This window comes from Pogoniulus pusillus, chromosome 15, assembly GCF_015220805.1.
Source record: "Pogoniulus pusillus isolate bPogPus1 chromosome 15, bPogPus1.pri, whole genome shotgun sequence".
In the NCBI taxonomy this organism is placed as follows: Eukaryota; Metazoa; Chordata; class Aves; order Piciformes; family Lybiidae; genus Pogoniulus; species Pogoniulus pusillus.
This window is the reverse complement of record NC_087278.1, coordinates 21,964,784-21,988,376: the sequence shown is the minus strand read 5'-3', so window position 1 is coordinate 21,988,376 and position 23,593 is coordinate 21,964,784. Positions and strand designations below refer to the sequence as shown.

At 45.9% G+C, this 23,593-nt stretch overlaps 1 protein-coding gene across 1 annotated transcript in view; it reads right to left on the bottom strand.

The window, feature by feature from the left end:
* The window catches only part of CACNA1C (calcium voltage-gated channel subunit alpha1 C), a 600,430-nt gene that overhangs the window by 527,100 nt on the left and 49,737 nt on the right, over positions 1 to 23,593 (bottom strand). Inside the window, exons 2-3 of the mRNA XM_064155731.1 lie at positions 16,196 to 16,519; positions 11,271 to 11,374 (exon numbers count right to left, since the gene is read on the bottom strand). Coding sequence (XP_064011801.1) covers positions 11,271 to 11,374; positions 16,196 to 16,519 — 428 coding nt within the window. The remainder of the gene's footprint in view (positions 1 to 11,270; positions 11,375 to 16,195; positions 16,520 to 23,593) is intronic.

Genomic DNA, 23,593 nt, shown 5'->3' with positions numbered 1-23,593 from the left:
CCAGGCTGGATGAGGCTCTGTCCAGCCTGATCTAGGATAGGGTGTCTCTGGCCATGGCAGGGGGGTTGGAAGTAGCTGATCCTTGTGATCACTTCCAACCCTGACTGATTCTATGCTAAAGTGTTCAGTATTTTTCAGAAGGGAAATTCAAGGATGGTCTTGGCTTGCTTTGAAGTGCAGGCTGTCATCTGGCCAGAAGGACTGAAGAGATGCTATGAAATAAGGACCTTCATGTCTTAGGAGTTAGAAAACATGGGGACAGAATAGGAGTTGTCCTCAAGAGGTATAGCTAGTCAAAATTTGGATGAACATACAAACCATTCTTCCCTCTTGGTAACCCTGCCCCTTGGCAAGCAGCACATCCATTCTTTCCTTTCGAAGGGAATTGGGAGAAGCTGTTGAGGTTTCTCAAACACAGGGAGTGCTGCCCTTAGAGTCAGCCACTTTGCAGACGTCAGCAAACCTCACTGTGCCAGCAATTGTTTGTCAATAGCATACACTAAATTAGGGGATGGACTCGGGTGACTCTCATGGAAATCCAGGGAGGCCAATGGGAAGTCTGCCTGATGGAAAACCCAGGAATGTGGAACAATACAAACTATACAGAAAGGAATCTCGTGGTCTCCTGTAAAACCATCTAGAGAGGAATGCTTCTGTCCTAACATTATTGAAAGGGTTCTGCTGAACTCATCACAGTATCACCAAGGTTGGAAGAGACCTCACAGATCATCAAGTCCAACCCTTTACCACAGAGCTCAAGGCTAGACCATGGCACCAAGTGCCACGTCCAATCCTGCCTTGAACAGCTCCAGGGACGGCGACTCCACCACCTCCCCGGGCAGCCCATTCCAGTGTCCAATGACTCTCTCAGTGAAGAACTTTCTCCTCACCTCCAGCCTAAATTTCCCCTGGCATAGCTTGAGACCAGAAGTCAAGCATCCCACAGACTTCTAGAGGCCTAAGGATGTTTGTGCCAAACAGAAAATGCAAAAAGTAGATGCCACTTTGGAAACTTCCTCTTTTTTTAGAAGACACTGATACTTTTGCATGGGCAAGAATTAGGCTGCAGTGAAACCTACATACTTACAATCTCTTACTTGGCCTGCTGCCACATTTTTCCTATCTTTCTGCAACAGGAGAAAATCCTAGAATCAGTCAGGGTTGGAAGGGACCACAAGGATCAGCCAGTCCCAACCCCCCTGCCATATGCAGGGACACCCTACCCTTGAGCAGGCTGCACACAGCCTCAGCCAGCCTGGCCTTAAACACCTCCAGCCATGGGGCCTCAACCACCTCCCTGGGCAACCCATTCCAGCCTCTCACCACTCTCATGCTCAACAACTTCCTCCTCACCTCCAGTCTGCATCTCCCCACCTCCAGCTTTGCTCCATTCCCCCCAGTCCTCTCACTACCTGATATCCTGAAAAGTCCCTCCCCAGCTTTTTTGTAGGCCCCCTTCAGATCCTGGAAGGCCACAAGAAGCTCACCTGGGAGCCTCCTCTTCTCCAGACTGCACAGCCCCAACTCTTTCAGTCTGTGCTCACAGCAGAGCTGCTGCAGCCCTCTGAGCATCCTCCTGGCCCTTCTCTGGACACACTCCAGCATCTCCACATCCTTCTTGTAATGAGGCTCTAGAACTGGATGCAGTACTCCAGGTGGGGTCTCAGCAGAGCAGGGTAGAGGAGGAGAATCACTTCCCTCACCCTGCTGGCCACACTTTTCCTGCTGCAGCCCAGGCTCTGCTTGGCTTTCTGGGCTGCAAGTGCACACTGCTGGCTCCTGTTGAGCTTCTCATCCAGCAGCACCCCCAAGTCCCTCTCCTCAGGGCTGCTCTCCAGCCACTCACTGCCCAGCCTGCATTTGTGCTTGGCATTGCCTTGACCCAGATGCAGGACCTTGCACTTGGTCTTGTTGAACCTCACGAGGTTGGCTTGTGCCCACTTCTGCAGCCTGTCCAGGTCCCTCTGGATGGATCCCTGCCCTCCAGCCTGTCTGCTGCACCACACAGCTTAGTGTTGTCAGCAAACTTGCTAAGGCTGCACTCAATGCCTCTGTCCATGGCACCCACAAAGCTGTTGAACAAGACTTGTCCCAGGAGTGGTTCCTGAGGGACTCCACTTGTCACTGGCCTGCACTTGGCCATGGAGCCATTGACAGCCACTCTTTGGGTGTGGCCATCAAGGCATTTCTTTATCCATCTCGTGTTCCACCCATCAAACCCATATGTCACCAGCCTGGACACCAGGATGTGGTGTGGGACAGTGTCAAAGGCCTTACTCAGGTCCAAAAAGAACACCAAAAAAAGACCATAAGAAGACAAAAAAACCCAACCAACCAACCAACAAAATCCTTCCCCACCAAAAAAAAACCCCAAACCCACCACCACAAGAACAGCAACAACAACAACAAAAGGCATTAAGGTTTAGCAAGAAAGAATAAGTACTACCTAAAAAGGAAAGAAAAGGTAACAAAAATCTAGCACATACTTTGGAAGTCAGAAATTCAGAGAGGGGAAATGGTCATCAGATCTGTCTAATGAAACTGAAGAAATGGCTTTTTGTTTGGACTTAGCTAATGCAACTTGACATCAATCTTGACAGTCTATGATTCTGTGATTGCATCAAGCCCAAAATACTTGGTCAAAATTTCAGAACCACTAACACAGAAGCATTCATCCTGCCAACTTCAGGTTACTGTCTCTAGGGACTTCAACTAGCTTATGTAACTTATTTTTCTCCAACAACTTACAGTCATAGAACCACAGAACAGTAGAGGTTGGAAGGGACCTTCAGAGATCACCCAGTCCAACCTCCCTGCCAAAGCAGAATCACCCAGGATAGTCTGCACAGGAATGCAACCAGGAGGGTTTTGAATGTCTCCAGAGGAGACTCCACAATCCCCCTGGGCAGCCTGCTCCAAGGCTTTGCACCCTCACTGTAAAGAAGTTTCTCCTCGTGTTGAGGTGAAACCTTCTCTGTTCCAGTTTGCATCCATTGCTCCTTGGCTTATTACTGCATGCCACCAAAAAGAGCTTGGCCCCCTCCACTTGACACCTACCCCTCAGATATTTATAGATACTGATCAGATCCCCTCTCAGCCTTCTCTTCTCCACACTAACCAACCCCAGGGCTCTCAGTCTCTGTCCACAGGGGAGATGTTCAAGTCCCCAAGCCTCGTGGCTCTCCGCTGGACTCTCTCCAACAAGTCTCTGCCTCTCTTGAACTGGGGAGCCCAAAACTGTACACACTATTCCAAGTGTGGTCTCACCAGGGCAGAGTAGAGATGGAGAAGAACCTCCCTAGACCTGTGGGAGAAGAATGTCCCTAAACACACTGAACACATTTTTCTTGATACACCCCAGAATATCATTGCCACTCTTGGCCACAAGGACACATTGCTGCCCCGTGAAGAATTTGCTGCCCACTAGAACTCCAAGGTCCTACTGTAAGCCAGCAGGAGTACCCCATTTCTTCTTGGCAACTGTCTGTGCAAAGTCCTCCCTCTGCAGCTTCTCCAAACCAGCCCAGCCTTTCTTTGATGGTTTAATTTTGCCTCAAAGGCACATATTTCTCCTTCAAGAAATCTGACACCTACTTTTCCCCTAGGTCTGTATCTCTTAATCCTCTTCTTTTTTACTCCATTATATACTGCATAATATAAATGTACTGGATATTGTTACAGCATTATATATAATTGATTATTTCATTCTGAAAGCCTATTATGCTGCTCTTCAATATCTCACTGAATCAGTGAGATACTCTGTTGCATCTTAATATGGAAGACATTAATGAAGCTGAACATCCAGCACCACATCTGTTATAACTATCCAATCCTTTCTGTTATTAAGATACTGTTTCCATCTGCTTTTAATTGTGATTGTACCAGTTTGGGGTTTCAGGCTGAATATTGGTGCACTATTTCAGACAAAGCTGTTTTAAAATGTCCATTGATTCATGCCAGTTTAAATAAATAAATGATCTGAACAACTCTTTACTGTAGTGATCACATCCTTGGCAACAAGGTCAGATGAACTGCCAAATGAATGGCTTTTGTGGAAGGGCTGCATCTTTTGTTTTGCTTACCTATAGAAGTTTGGCCAGATTGGCTTTTAAAATCCTCCATCTGCACAGGCTCCACGGAGACTTGGTAAGACTTGACACCCAAACTGTTATTCCAAACACTAATCAGGCATCTTACAGCTTCTGCAGACCTGCATGCACATGTCACATCCACAGAGCTGAGCAAGGGCTACAAGGGCTTTCAAGGATCTGTGTAATAACTCTTCTTAACTGGTCTGAATCTAAAATAAAGAAACTGAACTCTTAAGTTGGGGCTGCTCTCAATGTGCTTCTGCTGGTGGTGTCCAGAGACCTGATTTCAAAAGCAAAAGGGTCAAGGCCAAACCAGGGACATGCTCAGATCAGGAGACCAATGTGTTGAGAATGGAGCTCAACAATGTGAGAGAAGAAGCTGAAAGGAGCACTGGGATTGCTTGGTTACAGAGACCAGGCTTGGAAGCAGAAAAGAAATTTAGCATTTAGAAGAGAAGTAACTTGTCAGAGAGATGAAGCTGAGTGAGGATAGCACTGAGATCAAATGAGAGAACAGGTGAATAACATATGAAACTACTGTCAAGGGGGGACAGGAGAAGAAAGAGAAAGCGAGAGACAGGTTTGATGGAAGCTGGGCTAGAAGGAGAAAAACTCCTTGGTGAAGCAAAGATTTAAAAGGCAATGAAAACTGCAGACAGCCACAAGACATCTCAGTGCAGATCAAGAGATGGTAAACAGCAAGCAGCCCAGACTGGAAGACAAAGGGACCACTGGCACAGAGAGAAACAGAAGGCTGGGATTTGCTTGAGACTCAAGAGCAAGACACAAAACTGCTAATGGAATGGTGGAGAGATAAGAAATCTGCAGTGTGGACTGTAAGTCCAGTAAACAAAAGGAACAACAATAGCAGGGCTGAGTTATAGCTCAGATAACTAGAGCTGAGAAGGAGCAAGGCTCAGAAAAGGCATTACTGGTGGCAAGAGCTAGAAAAAACCCACCATTTTTTCTAAAGGTAGAGAGAAGCCCTTGGAGTCTGTTCTTTTCCAGAGTCTGGAACAGAACTCAGCATTCCTCTGTCGTGTGAAAAAAACTCTGAATCCCTTTGCCAAACTTTCCCAAACCTATCTTCACAGAGAAGCATCCCTTACCAATGTTGACTGATGACCCAGACAACCCCAGTGACAGAAGCCTGACCAGGGAACCCAACAGTCTGGTCCTGCTTGTAACACACGTAGGTCTCAATCTCAGTTTTACCACTTCGGTCTTTGGAAAGGCTAGAAAATGGCACCACTATGTTAAAAGAAAGATGCAAGGGCTGCAAATCACAGAATCAACCAGGTTAGAAGAGACCTCCAAGATCATCCAGGCCAACCTAGCACCCAGCCCTAGCCAGTCAACTAGACCACAGCACTAAATGCCTCATCCAGGCTTCTCTTGAACACCTTCAGGGATGGTGACTCCACCTGGGCAGCTCATTCTAATGGCAAATCACTCTCTCTGTGAAGAACTTCCTCTAACATCCAGCCTGTACTTCCTCTGGCACAACTTGAGACTGTGTCCCCTCGTTCTGTTCCTGGTTGTCTGGGAGAAGAGACCAACCCCACCTGGCTACAGCCTCCCTTCAGGTAGTTGTAGACAGCAATAAGATCACCCCTGAGCCTCCTCTTCTGCAGGCTGCACACCCTCAACCTCTCCTCATAGGGTTTGTGTTCCATGCCTTTCACCAGTCTTGTTGCCCTTCTCTGGACATGTTCCAGCACCTCATCCAGACCTCAACCCAGCTCTGAAGGGTCTACATTAAACCATGTCCCTGAGTGCCAGCTCCACAGGCTGCCTAAACACCTCCAGGGACGGAGACTCCAGCACTGCCCTGGGCAGACCATTCTAATGTTTGAGAACCCTCTCCGGGAAGAAATATTTTCTAGCATCCAGGCTGAACCTCCCCTGGTGCATCCTGAAACCATTTCCTCTGCTCCTGTCCCTTGCCACCAAGGAGCAGAGGCTGCCCCCTCTGCAATTACAAATTAGTCTGAAGGAGCCATCCCATTATAAGCTCACATATGAACACAAGAGAGATGTTTTTCAGACTTAACAAGTGTGCAACAGGATTTCCTTCCTGTAAGAATGACAAAGGAGCTACCAAAACACCACAGAAATCCTCTGCTGCTGTTTGTCTCAAGCATAAACACCTGTGTGTTGCAAGCCTTGCTCTTAACCTCATTATGTTATCACCATGCTGTGCCATTTGGAGTTGCTAGCAAAGTGACAGATTTTCCTCTCTCAGCTCTTAGGCAGACTGTAGTTTTACCCCAAGCATACCTTATCTGTCTTCTAATGCACCATTGGAGGGATAACAACCGGAAAGCCTCTCTATCAGTTACAGCCTCTCAAGCAGGCTAACTTTAATTCCCCTCAAATTAGCTCCAGTTTCTCCAGCTGTATGAAGAGAATGCATAACTGTTCTGTGCACAGCACCACTCCTGAACTTCCTCTACTTGGAAATTTAATCAATCTCTCAGCAGAGATCATTTGCACCAGAAAATTCTACACCCAAACCAGCTCCATTCCACTTGAGCTTTCCAGTGAACACTCTGGAGAAGTAAAACATTGAAAGCACAGAAGAAAAATCCAGGCATTTCTTACTATTGCATTATACCATTCTGAGATTTTCTTAAAGCCAGAGACAAAGACACTGCAGTGAGCAAAAAACTGTAACCAAAAACTCTCAGGTTTTAATATAAATGTGCATTTACAAATTGAAAGTGTTTCACAGTCCAAGTTACCATTCCTAGACTCAGTAAACATGGCTTGAGGAATGATAATAATGCCAATAATAATATCAATAACAACACTAACACTAATAATAATAGAGATTAATGTTAGAATCATAGAATCAGCCATGTTGGAAGAGAACTCCAAGATCATCCAGTCCAACCTAGCACCCAGCCCTAGCCAATCAACCAGACCATGGCACCAAGTGCCTCATCCAGGCTTTGCTTCAACACCTCCAGGGACAGTGACTCCACCACCTCCCTGGGCAGCCCATTCCAATGCAAATCATTCTCTCTGCCAACAACTTCCTCCTAACATCCAGCCTAGACCTTCCCCAGCACAAGTTGAAGCTCTGTCCCTTTGTTCTGTTGCTGCTTGCCTGGCAGAAGAGACCAACCCCACCTGGCTACAGCCTCCCTTCAGGGAGTTGTATGCAGCAATGAGCTCTGCCCTGAGCCTCCTCTTCTGCAGGCTGCACACCCCCAGCTCCCTCAGCCTCTCCTCACAGGGCTGTGCTCCAGGCCCCTCACCAGCTTTGTCACCCTTCTCTGGACACCTTCCAGCACCTCAACATCTCTCTTGAATTGAGGATCCCAGAACTGGACACAGCACTCAAGGTGTGGCCTGAGCAGTGCTGAGTCCAGGGGCAGAATAACCTCCCTTGTCCTACTGGCCACACTGTTGCTGATGCAGGCCAGGATGCCATTGGCTCTCTTGGCCACCTGGGCACACTGCTGCCATATCTTCAGCTACTATCAACTAGTACCCCCAAGTCCCTTTCTGCCTGGCTGCTCTCAGCCACTCTGTCCCCAGCTATCCAGCCATAACAATGTTGTTGTTGTAATTATTATTACTGGAATTGAGAATGCAGAAACCCATCAGAACACCCATGTGGCGTTTGGCCTGAATATAGCAACCAAGCACAATCCCTCACTAACAAAAAAGGGAAGGAATTGTTTATAGGACTTTTTCTGAATTGAGTTTCAATGCTCATACTAACTACTGTGGTGTTGTAGAGCAGTTTGGGTTGGAAGGGACCTCCAAAGGTCATCCAGTCCCATCTCCCCTGCAATCATTCCCAGAATCTTGTCCAGACTCACCTTTAATATCTCCAGGGATGGGCCCAAACCACCTTCCTGGGCAACCTGTTCCAGTATCCCACCACTCTCATGGTGCAGAACTTGTTCCTAACACCCAACATAAATCTACTCTTTCCTAATTTCAAAGTACTTTCCTTCATTCTATCACCACAGCTCTTTGTAAACAGCCCCTTCTCAGCCTACTTGTACGCCCCCTCCAGGTACTGGAAGGCCACTATTAGGACTCCCCAGAGCCTTCATAGCAAAGAAGCCCTGCACCTAAAGATACAGCTTATGAAAATCACTATTTGTCTGTAGCTTGTTGGATTTGTAGAGGCAAAGGAGGCACATGTCTGTTCAAGACCTGTGCAGAAAGCTTACAGCACTAAGTATGCCCTGTCTGACCAAAGACTGATCATACCTGTGACACTCACACACAGCAGTTCTTCACAGAGCCATTCTTAAGCTATCACTTTTCTACTTGAACAAAGAGAAGCCACTCACACAGTTCACAAGTCCTTTGTCTTGTCTCACCACTCTCTGCTCTGTTAGTTAAAAATTACTAACTGAATTTTTACTTCACCCCACAAAGAAAAGATGGTTTGAGAAGTTATGATGAAAGCTTGGAGAAGGCATCCTCAGACCCTAAGAGGAAAGTGGCAGCTTATTGGAAGATCTGTGACACTTCCAGACTTTGTAAACCAGTTACTATCCATTAAGTGCTTTCTGTAGTTCCTTCATAGATCAGGAAGTTAGGGATGGCTCAGGCAACCAGGAATGTGGGAGTTTCTGTGGTAGTTTTACCTCTTACAAAACTAAAATGCAAATTGGAACTGAATCAAGAGTTCTTACCCAGGTGAAAATTTCTTCTGGGCAGTTAGGAAGATTCTGTACACATCTGGTCAGACACACACATCTGTGCAGGCTGTTAACCCATGGGCACACACTGCAGGCATACACTCCCTTCCTCTATCAGATTATAGACTTTGGAGCTTTAAGCTTCATGGCTACAAAATAAATCTGATTGCAAAATGCATACTTAGAGGGAGGAAAACAACATTTTCAAAGTAAAACCAAATAAATCAAGTGAGTACATAAGCTTTAACAGGAGCTTACCACTAACCTCAGCTTCCTTACAGTCATTTTCTTGTACGGTTTGGCTCTTTGAGAGCGAGGTCCAGCTCTTGTGTAGTTCCTGCCATCTGGAACAGCTTTCCTTTAACTCTGAGTTTCATCTCTTCTTTCATCCCATTCCAAGACAAAACTAACACCTTCTTTTTTTTTTTTCACTCTTATCTCATTCATTTGTCTCTATTGCTCAGCACTTTATTCACTGATCACAACTCTTCACAATCCCACAACAAGTTTCTGAATGCAGCATATGACACAGACTCCAGCACTGAGCTTCCCAACAGGAGCACACATGTGCAAGATCACACACATAAACCCCAACAAACACAAATAGGGACTAACAGGGGATCACAGGACCAAAGACTACTGAGAAACCTTAACTTCACTTAGCACAAACCCCATTTACCATTTTGAATCATTTTTCCCATCCAGACCAAAATAACAGAGTGTGGTCATGCAGACTCCCCAGTTAACTTTCCTCTCCCCTTACTCCCAAGAAACAGCTACTTAGATAAATTGACAAAGCCAACTCATTCCCATTTCCAAATCTTCCTGACACAGTTCTTGTTTGTTTTCTAAACCCACCTCAAAAGTAAGTTTTGACAGGTTGACCAAATAATGCAAAATACATCTTGGAAAACAGATGCAACCCAGCTCACAAGACACATGTATCTTGCTGCATGCAGAACAGTTTCAATATACCTCATCTGATTACAAATATACTCTCAACCTAGTATTAGCCAGCAATCTCCTCAATAAAATAAGGCAAACATCCACATCCAATGAAACTCAAGACAAATTAAGAGTCCTCTAAGCATCAACTCTGCTTCATTTTCCCATTTCAACCTTGCAACTCAAAATGTCCAAGAGGGCAGAATCCTCTAAGCATTAACTCTGCATCATTTTCCCATTCCAACCTTGCAGTTCAGAACGTGCAGCGAATGTGCTGTCCTTTATAGCCAACAGAAGGACTGAATTTGCCTGGGGTTTTTGTTTTTCTTTGTACTAGAAGATAGTCAGTTTTGAAAGGCAGCTTACTGAAGTGTTTATATAAACACACCACAACTCAGCACTGTTGAACGCTCAGTTGAGCTGACAATGAGATAGCAGCAGAAGAGAAACAAGACTAACTCACAGAGGCTGTCAATACAGAGAATGGTTAAAGGTTAACAATCACTTCTCTCCTGCTGCTCCCATTTTTAAAACACCTTTAAGAAGCCAAAGTATAAAACCACCACAAGTCTTTTGGTTGCTTTCTGTTTGGTTGGGGGTTTGGCTGTCTTAAACACAGAAGTGCTGTTCCAGCAGAGTCCTGAAGTTTGCAGTTTGTCTTATGAAACTTCAAGAGCTGTTTAATCAAACAACTGACTTCCAACACAAGCACAGATCATTTTAATTACAATGTCTCTCAGCCATCCCAATTATCCCTACTTTGGAAGCATGGCTCTTGTTTTCCTCCTCTGTTGCTCTAAAATTGCTTAGACCTTCATAAACTTTCATCAGGAAATTGAATCCCAACTCTTCAACTCAGAGCATCAAGTTCTCATCATGATCCAAGCAGACAAGCAGGAGATTCGTTCACACATCTGAGAGGAAGATACACGGAGTAGGTTGCATTCCAGAAGTGGTTTGTGTTGTACCCTTAGTGGACAGAATTCTTTGCTATGACTTCATGCTAAGTGAAAGTAAGTACTCTCTCTTTTCATATGGACAGCTCCAGCCCAAAACATCAACATCAGCATCAGGAGTGACAAAGGAAAACCTCTATTCTCCCACCGAGAGGGAAGAAAAAAGACAAATCCACCAATAAACCCCCAACCAAACACAGCTCAAATGCATTGTCTGTGAAACAAGAGCTCATGTATCACCCGAGGACAGCATCCATTTCACAGTGGCACTTTGCAAGACAAAATCCCACCATACAAATCCACCACTTCTTTGGCAAGCCACTGCAGCTTCAAACTTACCAAGCACTTTGACAACATGCAGAGATTTGTTAACCAAAGCATCACAAACAGCACCAGCACACTTGCTGGAACACTGCTTTGCAAAGCCAGTTCAACTGAAACAGCTGCTAGCCTGAAGAGAGGACATAGCTCACTCAAAACCACTTTTCACTTGATTCTGTTCTCATCCTTGGTGGATATCCTGACGTTGTTCAGCTTACAACAGCTCTGTGCAGTCACATTAAAAGGCTTTTCACAACAATAAGATTAAATAACCATCGAGGACTTACCAGATTGGAATTGGTGGCATTGGAATCATCTTCTGGAAAGGGGATATAGATAGCTAAGGCCACACAATTGGCAAAAATAGTCAGTAAAATAATTATTTCAAATGGTCTGAGGAATGGAGTTAAGGAAATCATCCCAAAATGTGCAGAGAGAAATTAAAAAGAGAAAGGAAAAAAAAAAAAAAACAACAACAAACCAACACCAAAATCAGAAGAATTCTGTTTAAAGAAACATTCCAAGCCTCTTCTCCTCTGAAAAGAAACAGATGCCTTTTTTTTAAGTGCTTTTGGGAGCTCCCAGCCAAGAATTTGCCTAATATGTCAAAAGCAGTGTGGGCCGGTCGCGTGCCAGAGTAAACATCCATTTCTTACAAGTCTTTTTTTGCTGCTTTTTATTTATTTAGATCACATTTCCCCTGTTTGCCTTCAAGGGTGGCTGCACTATTTGCAGCAACAGAAAACTGTTCTGAAAGGGTTGTCACCTTCCCTCTTTATGGTTACTTTCTCTCGGTCCTGCCCATCGGCATTTACAGACCCTGGCGTTGTTTTTAACAGATGTTTGGGGGGAGGGGTCTTTTTGCTGTACTTTTTCCTCCTCTCTTTTTCAGTCTTGCTCATATTTCCCATTGGAATGGGCTGCCCAGGGAGGTGGTGGAGGCACCACCCCTGGAGGTCTTCAAGAAAAGACTGGCTGAGGCACTTAGTGCCATGGTCTGGTTGACTGCCTAGGGCTGGGGGATAGGTTGGACTGGATGAGCTTGGAGGTCTCTTCCAACCTGATTGATTCTATGATTCTATCTTGGAGGTCTCTTCCAACCTAGTTGATTCTATGGTATCTCAGAATGAAATAGAAGGGCCCAGATACACTTGCAGGCATTTAAATGATGACAAACTGTGTTGAGGCAAAGAAGGGATTTTGTCCAAGATGTGCTTACGCCGCACATTGCCGTGTATGCTTGTTTGGCTTAAGAACTATTTAAGGGAGGATTTCTTCTATTTGCATTTCATATGGCATCAGAGGGAAAACAAAATATGCCTAGACAGTATATTAAGGACATCAGGAAGCAAAGTGCTCCTCATGACAGCAAAATCAGCATCGATTCAGGGGCATTTCAGTACTCTCCACTTCTCCAGAGAGGGTTGAAGAGCAGGGTAGGACAAGGAGAACGCCGACTATAACCCATGCCATAGATTACATTCGAGCATGGATTTATCTGCCATGGGACTGGCTTTGTGCTGCTCCCAAATGTCTGCATAGCAGCTGTAATTTTGGTCAGCAGATTACTGTTCTCAAAACATTGTAGCAGGAAAGAGCCAGAGGTATGCAGCAACCTGAGCTCCAAGGTGCACAAAAAAAGCCCCAGATGCTGTGAATCGTAGGAGAGATAAGAACGTGTGGAGGAAGAAGAGCAGAGCAGGGTAGGCATATTACATGTGAAATCAACAGGACTTCTTAGATACCTCTAAGCTAAGATACAGAGCTACTATAGAGACTGCAAACATAGGGCTTACTGCCTTCTCACAAGTGGTTTTATTTCCCAGATCTTGGGGGTTCACAGGATTATTATCTATTAATCTGCTGCTGTTTATGCACATTTTCCCTTTGCTTCTGTTCTCTTTTTGCAGTGCAAAAATAAAATGGTCTCAAATTTACCCTGCCCACGTAGAAGAAAATGAAATACACAGACAGTTCTTTGCAGAAAAAGGGAATTGCTTCATTTCTCTTAGATGCAATTGCAATTTCAGGCTCTTCATGCTATAAAGTTTGGGCAAGCAACATCACAGAAGTACTATTTGGTATTCTTTTAGTAGCTACTACACTTAGACTTTAGTGGTTTATAGAATCATAGAATCAACCAGGTTGGAAGAGACCTCCAAGATCATCCAGGCCAACCTAGCACCCAGCCCTATCCAGTCAACTAGACCATGGCACTAAGTGCCTCATCCAGTCTTTTCTTGAAGACCCCCAGGGACGGTGCCTCCACCACCTCCCTGGGCAGCCCATTCCAATGGGAAATTATGAACTAGTCTAAGTTTTTCTCAGTGTTTTTTGGCACTTGGGGAAAAAATAAAAGCTAAACTAGGAGAGAATAAAACTAAACCTTATCACAGCCATTGATATTAATCCTTGTCATTGAAAGGTTCCACGTTTACAAGTGCTAAATGTCCAATGAGAGGTTCTGATGGCCAAAAAATACTTCCATCGACTCACCTAAAACCAAACAACACCCAAAAAATGCAGGCATCAGCATCCCTGGATTGCTTTAATTGCATTGTTTGTCTCTCTCAGTCTTAGCAGTGCTGTATCCTGTTCTACAACACATCATTCATTGCTGATCTTATTCATTTATCAAACGTCACTCTCTGCTCTCTCTCTCTACAGACGTGTGGTTACTGGGGTGCTGACAAGTAAACCAATTTTCAGCTTCATCCTATTAGTCATCATCTATCATCTTATGCTTCAAGTATCAGAGCTATGCCAGAAGGGATAAAAAGTAGCAAACTTAATCAGGGGGGATTAAAAATTAGCATCTGAAGGAAAAAAGGAACAGGCAAGCAGGTAGTTTAAGGACATCTAAGAATTGACAGGAGCATTTTTAACAAGCTCTTCATCTGAAAATATGTCAGCAAGACCTAATAGACTCATATTCTGTTCTCATCTTTCCAACATCCCACCAGACCTCCAAAGGAACAATATTATCACATTGTCTTAAACGCCATCATTCATTTTTTATCACATTAACTGCTGCCTAGCTCTGTACTGCCTTCTCTTGACATGCTTATCTATCCCTACACAATGCTTTTTCCTTTGTATTTACTGAAGAACCCCATTAGCTCGTGATTTACTGACAATTACTGTGCAGGATTAGGCCTGGGTTCTCTCTGGGGAGGCAAGGGAGTTGTATTCTATTTCAGTCTGTGCTTCACACCATATTCTCCATTTTCAGCTTGTGCTGATCAGCTTCAGGAGGCTAAAAAGGCTTTGCTCCTTCCACATGACAAAGTCAAACTCTCACTGACCCTCACATTCTGCTGTTCTGTGTCAGTGCTTATCATCCATCATCTCTAACAGCCTGTCTCTTGTTCAATTCCTAGAGCTGGCCCTGTACTACGTTTGTACACATTGCAGGATTACTTTACCTGTTTTTTTCTTTGCTTCTAGATAACAAGCACCTCACATTAGTGAGCCTTATTATTTTAAGTGGAATTCCAGTATCATTAACAGACCTCAGCTCATTTCAGGGTCTTATCACATGGCTTTTGAGGGTCTTTTTTTGGTCTGTCTTTTGTCTCACTCTTTGCTCCATACTGTAAAAAGTCTGATTCCATGTGGTTAGCAAAGAGTGTAATTTCTGCAGGCATTTTTTAAACAGCAGAAAAGAGAAACAGGACTTTAAAAGATCTTAGGTATTTGTGCTAGTTTGAGCCTAGCTGGGATATTTTACTGAGAAGAATTAGATGCTAGGCTGTGAAAAGGAAACAAGGGTGATGGCTACTTCACTCATAGGCTTGCTGAGATTTATAAAAGCAAGAACATAAATATAGATAAGGGAGTTTGCTCTCTGGCTTTGGGCTGCACTTCTCTCTAACTTGATGCCTAACTAATTTGTCTGCTTCCTAACGCCCCTGGCTGACCCTCTAAATTCACCTTGAACATAAGGCAAAGTCTGGGGTAAGGTAGAGGGGTGAGAAGAAGGTGGAAGGGTGGTTGGGAAACCCTCCTGGGGACTCTGGTTCCTGGGAGGGCTGCTGTGTTCCTGTATAACCTTTTTAACTTGTATATTTCTGTCTACAGCTGTATAGATTGTAAATACCTGCTTGTATCTTGTGCCAAGCTGTAAATATGAAGTTTCATTCTTCAATTTGCAGCTCAGCTGAGTCTAGCCTGGGTGATTTTCTTAAGTAGGGTGGGCAGGTAACACCCAAACCATCACAGTATCAGTAAAACCAAGAGCAAAGGTTAAGTGCAAGGTCCCAGAGCTGTTTAACTGGTGGCATCTCTTTAAGTGCCAGCGAAAACAAAAGAAGGAAAGCCTGTGGCTATGATCAGCTCCATGGGTCAGTCCAATTCCAGCCTCATATATCTTGCTTATCTCCCACTGATTTCATCCTGGACCACAGGCTTTCAAAAGAGCAGAATTCAATCTCCCATCTCTACCATTTCAACATCTAGTGGTTTTTTTTCCACACAAGAGTACAGCTACAGCTTCAGTCCTAAACCTTTTTTGTTCCCCAGCATAAATGATCTCATTTCAGATATCAAAACCTATTTGTGTACTTCACAATCCCAGTGGTGCCTTTCAACTTAACATATCGATTTCCTCACACTTGTGGAACAGTGCCTGACGTTGTGATGGTTTGGGTGTTCCCTGCCCCCCCACACCTTGGAAATCACCCAGACTAGACTCAGCCAGCTCTGGAAATATGAATGAAGCTTATACTTACAGCTAGCTTAATATACAAGCAGATAGTTACAGTATATACAGTTATATATAGAAATATACAAGGTAAAAAAGTAATACAGAAACACAACTCCCCTCCCAGGAACCTGAGTCTCCAGGAGAGGCTCTCAACCACCCCTCCACCTTCCTCCTACTCCTCTCAACCTCATCCCAGTCCCAGGGAAGAATGGAGGTTCGGCCAGAGGGTTAGAAATCAAAGTGGATTAGTCCAAAATGGAGGGTGAGGTTAGAGAGATGTAGCCCAGCCAGCAACCCAAGCGAGAGTGGTGCCGAGTGTCTTATCTATGTTTTGACTTCTATTTTCATACATCTCAGCAAGCCTACGAGGGAAGTAGCCATCACTCTTGTTTTCATTTCACAGCCTATGACCTATTCCTTCTCACCAAAACATTCTAACTAGCTTCAAACTAGCACAGACGTGCACAGGCAATGTGCTGTTTCCTGAACGAGAAGATGCAAAAGGATATTTCCATTCGACGATGCTGATGCATGCCCTCCGGATGGGATTTTTGAGTGTTAAGCAGAGCAGTGCCCGAGGAGGACGTGTAGCTGTGGTGGTTCCCTGTTTCTTCTGCTTCCCATACTGCTGTCGTTTCCTCTGCGTGGAGCTAGCTGTAGATATCGTTGCATTGCCAGCACTACCCATCAGTTTGGCTTGCCTGGCAGCATCGATCGCAGCTTGCCAAGACAGAGCTGCCCCTGGAGTAGGGATATGCTCTGGAGCAAGCCCTGCAGCTGCATTGGCATTCATGTTGGCATGAGCTGGACGGGGACTCCCATAGTTGGAACCTGCAAAAACAAACAAAAAAAACCCCCACAATTTAGTTTAAAAAATAATTACAATTTAATTAATAAAAAAGGTAATTAATAAAAAATAATTAAATATTTAAAAACTAAAAATAATTAAATTTAATTATTAAAAATATTTTCTTTACAATTAATAAATAAAAGGCAAAGCTTCCAAACCAAAACCTCCACATAAAACTCTGAAGACCTTTTTTCAACAGGAGGAAAGAGAAAGAGCACTTCTAAAAATCCCAAGTATCAGTAAAATCAAGAGTTAAGGTTAAGTAAAAGGTATCAACTCAAACCCTTCATTTTAAACTAATGCTACATAGAATCAGTCAGGGTGGGAATGGACCACAAGGATCATCCAGTTCCAAGCCCCCACAGTCTCACAGTATCATCAGGGTTGGAAGAGACCTCACAGATCATCAAGTCCAACCCTTTACCACAGAGCTCAAGGCCAGACCATGGCACCAAGTGCCACGTCCAATCCTGCCTTGAACAGCTCCAGGGACGGCGACTCCACCACCTCCCCGGGCAGCCCATTCCAGTGTCCAATGACTCTCTCAGGGAAGAACTTTCTCCTCATCTCCAGCCCAAATCTCCCCTGGCGCAGCCCAAGGCTGTGTCCTCTTGTTCTGGTGCTGGCCACCTGAGAGAAGAGAGCAACCTCCTCCTGGCCACAGAGATAACTCACACTAGAGCAGGCTGTCTAGTGCCTGACCTTCAACACCTCCAGGGATGAGGCTTCCACCACCTCCCTAGGCAACCTGTTCCAAGGTCTCACCACACTTATGGTGAAAAACTTCATCTTAACATCCAGTCTGAATCTGCCCATTTTTAACTTGGTTCTATTCACTCCAGTCCTATCACTACCTGACATCCTAAAAAGTCCCTCCCCAGATAACATCCATCTTGCACCAGTGTCCAGTACACACTGAGCTGTTAAAAGTGCTTCCAGTCAATACAAGCTTGAGGAATACACAGCAAAGAGTCTCCCGCCTTCTTCTCCTTTTTTCACCCAACTGTTTTGCAACTTAAATTGTTGGAAAGCTAAAAGGTAAGATGAATGCCCTGGGCTGGAGCCACAGGCCAGCTCAGAATGAGAGGTTTAAGGCTTACTGGAACATTCTAGTAAGAGAAATAGGAACTTTACTGAAAGTTCAGTGCAGAGTCTAACTAAATTTGATCACTGGCTGTGAAAGAATAACAATGACAGAATCTGCATCAGTTGGTTTGCTAAGAGGTATAAAAAGCCAAAGTAAAAACAATTCTTTCTTCTTGGCTTCTGGGCACTGCCCCTGTTGGCTTTTCTCTCTAACCACCCTTGCTGCCCAGCTAACATAGAATCAGAGAATCAACCAGGTTGGAAGAGACCTCCAAGATCATCCAGTCCAACCTAGCACCCAGCCCTAGCCAGTCAACCAGACCATAGCACTAAGTGCCTCACCCAGGCTTTGCTTCAACCCCTCCAGGGATGGTGACTCCACCACCTCCCTGGGCAGCCCATTCCAATGCCAATCACTCTCTCTGGCAACAACTTCCTCCTCACATCCAGCCTAGACCTCCCCTGGCACAACTTGAGACTGTCCCCTTGTTTTATTGATGGTTGCCTGGCAGAAGAGCGCAACCCCACCTGGCTACAGCCTCCCTGCAGGCAGCAATGAGCTCTGCCCTGAGCCTCCTCTTGTGCAGGCTGCACACCCCCAGCTCCCTCAGCCTCTCCTCACAGGCTTTGTGTTCCAGGCCCCTCACCAGCGAGCCTTGCTGGCTGTTTTCTGTCTACGGACAGAGGGAGGCCTTGGCCCCCTCTGGGCCTTCTTTGTCCAGGGGGAAGTTTGGATTTCTGTATTCTTTCTGGATTGTATATAACTAAACACATCTACACATGGTGTATATATATGTTTGTGAATGCAGCTTTGCTGTAAATAGAGGAACAGACAGCAATGAGTCCCCCCCAGAGCCTCCTCTTCTGCAGGCTGCACACCCCCAGCTCCCTCAGCCTCTCCTCACAGGGCTCTAATCCAGGCCCCTCACCAGCTTTGTTGCCCTTCTCCAAACACCTTCCAGCACCTCAACATCTCTCTTGAATTGAGGAGCCCAGAACTGGACACAGCACTCAAGGTGTGGCCTGAGCAGTGCTGAGCACAGGGGCAGAAGAACCTCCCTCGTCCTACAGCCCAGGCTGCCATTGGCTCTGCTGCCCACCTGGCCACACTTCTGGCTCACCTTCAGCTACTCTCTCCCAGCACCCCCAGCTCCCTCTCTGCCTGGCTGCTCTCAGCCACTCTGTTCCCAGCTGCTTGGGGTTGTTGTGGCCAAAGTGTAGAACCCTGCCCTTGGCCTTGTTAAAATCTCACCCCATTGGTCTCTGGGCCCAGCTCTCCACCTGGGCCTAGCAGGCCAAACCCTCCCAAAACCACCAACCCCCACCTCAGTCTCAGCAGGCCCAGGAGCAGGCCGAACTGCCCCCACCCCACCCAAGACAGGCCTAGCAAGCCTCGAACACCCTCCACACACACTGGCCCCGTGGTGTAGCACAGATGTAAGCTTCCAGGCAAGGCCTGGGGAAGGCTCTGCCCCACACACGGAGGGAAGAGGGCCTGCCACACGTACTTGGAGAGCCAAACCGGCTGAGAACTCCCTTAAGTAGGGAGATAGAGGAAAACAGAAGAGAACCAACAACTTGGGCGTCCTGTCAGCATCCCCCAGGCTTTCTAGTCTCTCTGGAGGGCTTTTGTTATCATAGAATCATGGAATCAAGCAGGCTGGAAGAGACCTCCAAGCTCATCCAGGCCAACCTAGCACCCAGCCCTATCCAACCAACCAGACCATGGCACTAAGTGCCTCATCCAGGCTTTGCTTCAACACCTCCAGGCACAGCAACTCCACCACCTCCCTGGGCAGCCCATTCCAATGCCAATCACTCTCTCTGCCAACAACTTCCTCCTAACATCCAGCTTAGACCTGCCCTGGCACAACTTGAGACTCTGTCCCCTTCTTCTGTTGCTGCTTGCCTGGCAGAAGAGACCAACCCCACCTGGCTACAGCCTCCCTTCAGGGAGTTGTAGAGGGCAATGAGCTCTGCCCTGAGCCTCCTCTTCTGCAGGCTGCACACCCCCAGCTCCCTCAGCCTCTCCTCATAGGGTTTGTGTTCCAGGCCCTTAGTTATGCATATACACAGCCCTGTGAGGAGAGGCTGAGGGAGCTGGGGGGGTGCAGCCTGCAGAAGAGGAGGCTCAGGGCAGAGCTCATTGCCCTCTACAACTCCCTGAAGGGAGGCTGCAGCCAGGTGGGGTTGGTCTCTTCTGCCAGGCAAGCAGCAACAGAAGAAGGGGACAGAGTCTCAAGTTGTGCCAGGGGAGGTCTAGGCTGGATGTTAGGAGGAAGTTGTGTGACTGCACAGTAAGCTCCAAGTCCACTATTGACTATATCCCACTTCAGATCAACATAGAAACAGGCTGTTAGCAACTAGAACAGGTGGGCTTCTCTAGACTAGTGGACAAAACCAGGACACATGACAGTGTTTTCCTTGAGATACCACAGGAGAGACATTCAGAATGAAGAAACTGGCAAGCTGCTCTTGAACAGAAATAATGACTCAAGACACATATTTCATGGCTGGCTGTGTAGTGCCAAGACATCACAGCAACAGCTGCACTAGGAATGAATTAAAGGCAGCAGGATGGATGCAATTACACTGACAAACAGAGTGCAACAAGATATGCCTCTAGAAAGATTTTTGAGTCCATCTCACTGCATCCCAAGGAAACACAGGATGTTGTTTTGGGCCAGGCACTGCTGTAAGACTTCCAGGCTGTTACAGTTTCATAGCAGAGCAGGGAAATCTAGAGCTTATCTCTGCTCACTGAAAAACCTCCTAGATGCAAACCGGCCTAAGGAGGCTGGTGAGTAATACGACTCTGATATGCGAAAGGGAAAGCTGAAAGAAACAAGAAGCAGAAAATAGTTAATTCACATCCCTTGGATTTGGAAGCTGAAGAAAAAGACCTTCCAGAATCACAGAGGCTAAGCGGATTTCCTTGATGAAGCAGGCAATCAGCTGGCAGGCAAAACGAGTCAGATTTCTGAGACAAAGCAAAGCGTACCCAGCTCTACTCATGGGATACTCATTTATTCTCAGACTAGATCCAGATGCAGTTTTCCTCTTTGGTGTCTCTTTGACCTCCCTGGCCTGAGGCATGCTACAGTGAAAAACAAATGGAAAAACACTCCACTTATTCTCCAGCTTCAGCTCTCCTTTAATACTGACCCATTAGAGAGGAGAAGCAAGATGTGTTTCCCACTAAAAGCAAACTTGCTGATCCATCACCAGTGTTCTTAGCATGCTGGCTAGAGTGTGTGGTCCTGAAAGTAAACAGCTGCTGCATCTTAAAGAAGGCTTTTCTGCAATTTGGGATCGTGTCAAGTTCCTTCATCATTATTACTTAACAGTTAGGCTTCACATGAGGATTCATTTTGACTTTGGGGTGCCAGCAAAGGTAAGGATAGGACTTTTGCTGGTGGCTTCATTGGTTTTGCTTCTACCTTGAGCACCAGCACCGTAATAAAGTGCTCTGTCTGCAATTGATTTCAAAAGATGAGTCAGTAACAACACATTTATATTTACAAAAATTACAGGTATTGATTACTGATCAGGATCTGTCTGTTCTGTGAAGCTCAGAGGCTGCAGACTCTGTCTGAACTAAGTATCTAATGGCAGTGACAAATGATTCAATCCACAGGCAGCTGATAAGAAATCAGAGAGTGAAGCTCACACAGTTTCACAACAAACACATTCAGGAACTGACCAAAATATTTTCAAAGACAGCACAGACAAAATTTCAGGGAGAATGAAACTCTACCCTGTAATCTAAACTGTAGAATGGTTTGGGTTGGTAGGGACCTTAAAGATGACCTATTTCCAACAGCCCTGCCACTACCTTAGTGTTAATTCCTAGGAAGAAGGATCAGTCAGGGTTGGAAGGGACCACAAGGATCAGCCAGTTCCAACCCCCCTACCATTTGCAGGGACACCCTACCCTAGAGCAGGCTGCCCACAGCCTCATCCAGCCTGGCCTTAAACACCTCCAGCCATGGGGCCTCAACCACCTCCCTGAGCAACCCAGTCCAGGTTCTCACCACTCTCATGCTCAACAACTTCCTCCTCACAGCTAGGCTGAATCTCCCCACCTCCAGCTTTGCTCCATTCCCCCCAGTCCTGTCACTCTCTGAGAGCCTCAAAAGTCCCTCCCCAGCTTTTTGTAGCCCCCTTCAGATCCTGGAAGGCCACAAGAAGGTCACCTGGGAGCCTCTTCTTCTCCAGACTGAACAGCCCCAACTCTTTCAGTCTGTCCTCATAGCAGAGCTGCTGCAGACTGAGCATCCTTGTGGCCCTGTTCAATTCATGTTGAACTTGTGAGGCACCACACTAGATTTCACCCATGCCACCTATTTCTCTCCCATCCCAAAACTTTGCAGTAATCTGAGAGGTGCAGTTGCTGGATTTACTGTTTTCATTTTGCAATGCAGCAGTTAAAACACTTCACTTTGCTTTCCCCACTACAAATAAAACTCGAGGACGCCTAAATCGCTTAATCATATTTGTTTAAATTGTTCTTAAGCTGCAAGTTGACCAGAACTGAGAAGCAGAGATTCAGCCCCCACCCAAATGCAATAACTCACAAATCACTGTGAGCCACATCATCACCCTGCTAATCCCTACCACCCTACAGCAAGAATTTGTACTGCTGACTGTGTCCAGCTGGCACATAAAGCTCCTCTCTCTCAAATAATTCTGTGCTATGGATCATGAGTTTCAACATTGAAATTAAACTGGATCATGAGTTTCAACATTTCAATTAAAAAGGAAAGTCCAAATAAGTGAACAAATCTGATTACAAAACCTTCAGGACCAACCTTCATTTCTGATTAAAAGAAAAGCAAAGTTGCAGAACTACTTCAAGTCCAGAAATAGCAAAAATACAGGTCTCAAAAATCAGAGTTGAGTGAGAAAAGCAAGAGATAAGGCTGCTACAGCACAGGAAATGATCCATCTTATAAAATATAAGTTCTAGTCACATTCTAATAAGATCTGGCATGCCACCTACTAACTACCTCTAATGCTTCTGAATGAGTCCAGCATCAGTAAGTTTGCAGATGACACCAAGCTAGGAGCAGGTGTGGATCTGCTGGAAGGTAGGAGAGCCCTGCAGAGGGACCTGGACAGGCTGGATGGGTGGGCAGAGGCCAATGGGATGAGATTGAACAAGGCCAAGTGCAGGACAAGGGAGGTTATTCTGCCCCTGTACTCAGCACTGCTCAGGCCACACTTTGAGTGCTGTGTCCAGTTCTGGGCTCCTCAATTCAAGAGAGATGTTGAGGGGCTGGAAGGTGTCTAGAGAAGGGCAACGAAGCTGGTGAGGGGCCTGGAGCACAGCCCTGTGAAGGGAGGCTGAGGGAGCTGGGGGTGTGCAGCCTGCAGAAGAGGAGGCTCAGGGCAGACCTCATTGCTGTCTGCAACTACCTGAAGGGAGGTTGTAGCCAGGTGGGGTTAGGCTCTTCTGCCAGTCAAGCAGCAACAGAACAAGAGGACACAGTCTCAAGTTGTGCCAGAGGAGGTCTAGGCTGGATGGTAGGAGGAAGTTCTTCCCAGAGAGAGTGACTGTCATTGGAATGGGCTGCCCAGGGAGGTGGTGGAGGCACCGTCCCTGGAGGTGTTGAAGAAAAGCCTGGATGAGGCACTTAGTGCCATGGTCTGGTTGAGTGGCTAGGGCTGGGTGCTAGGTTGGACTGGATGATCTTGGAGGTCTCTTCCAACCTGCCTGATTCTATGATTTTCCAAACTGGATGTTTCTGTGGTTCTGTGGTAATGTTTTAACTGCACACAAAACAAGGAAGAAATCAAAGTAGGAAACTGGTCCTGCCTCTATGATATGTAATATCAATTTGAGCACAAGGTGGGGGAAAAAAAAGTTATAAAAAACTGATGTGAGAGATGCCCAACTAGGAACAGAAAGAATATCACACACAGAGAAAGGGTCAGTGTATGAGATCATCTGTTAATGAGAATATGGA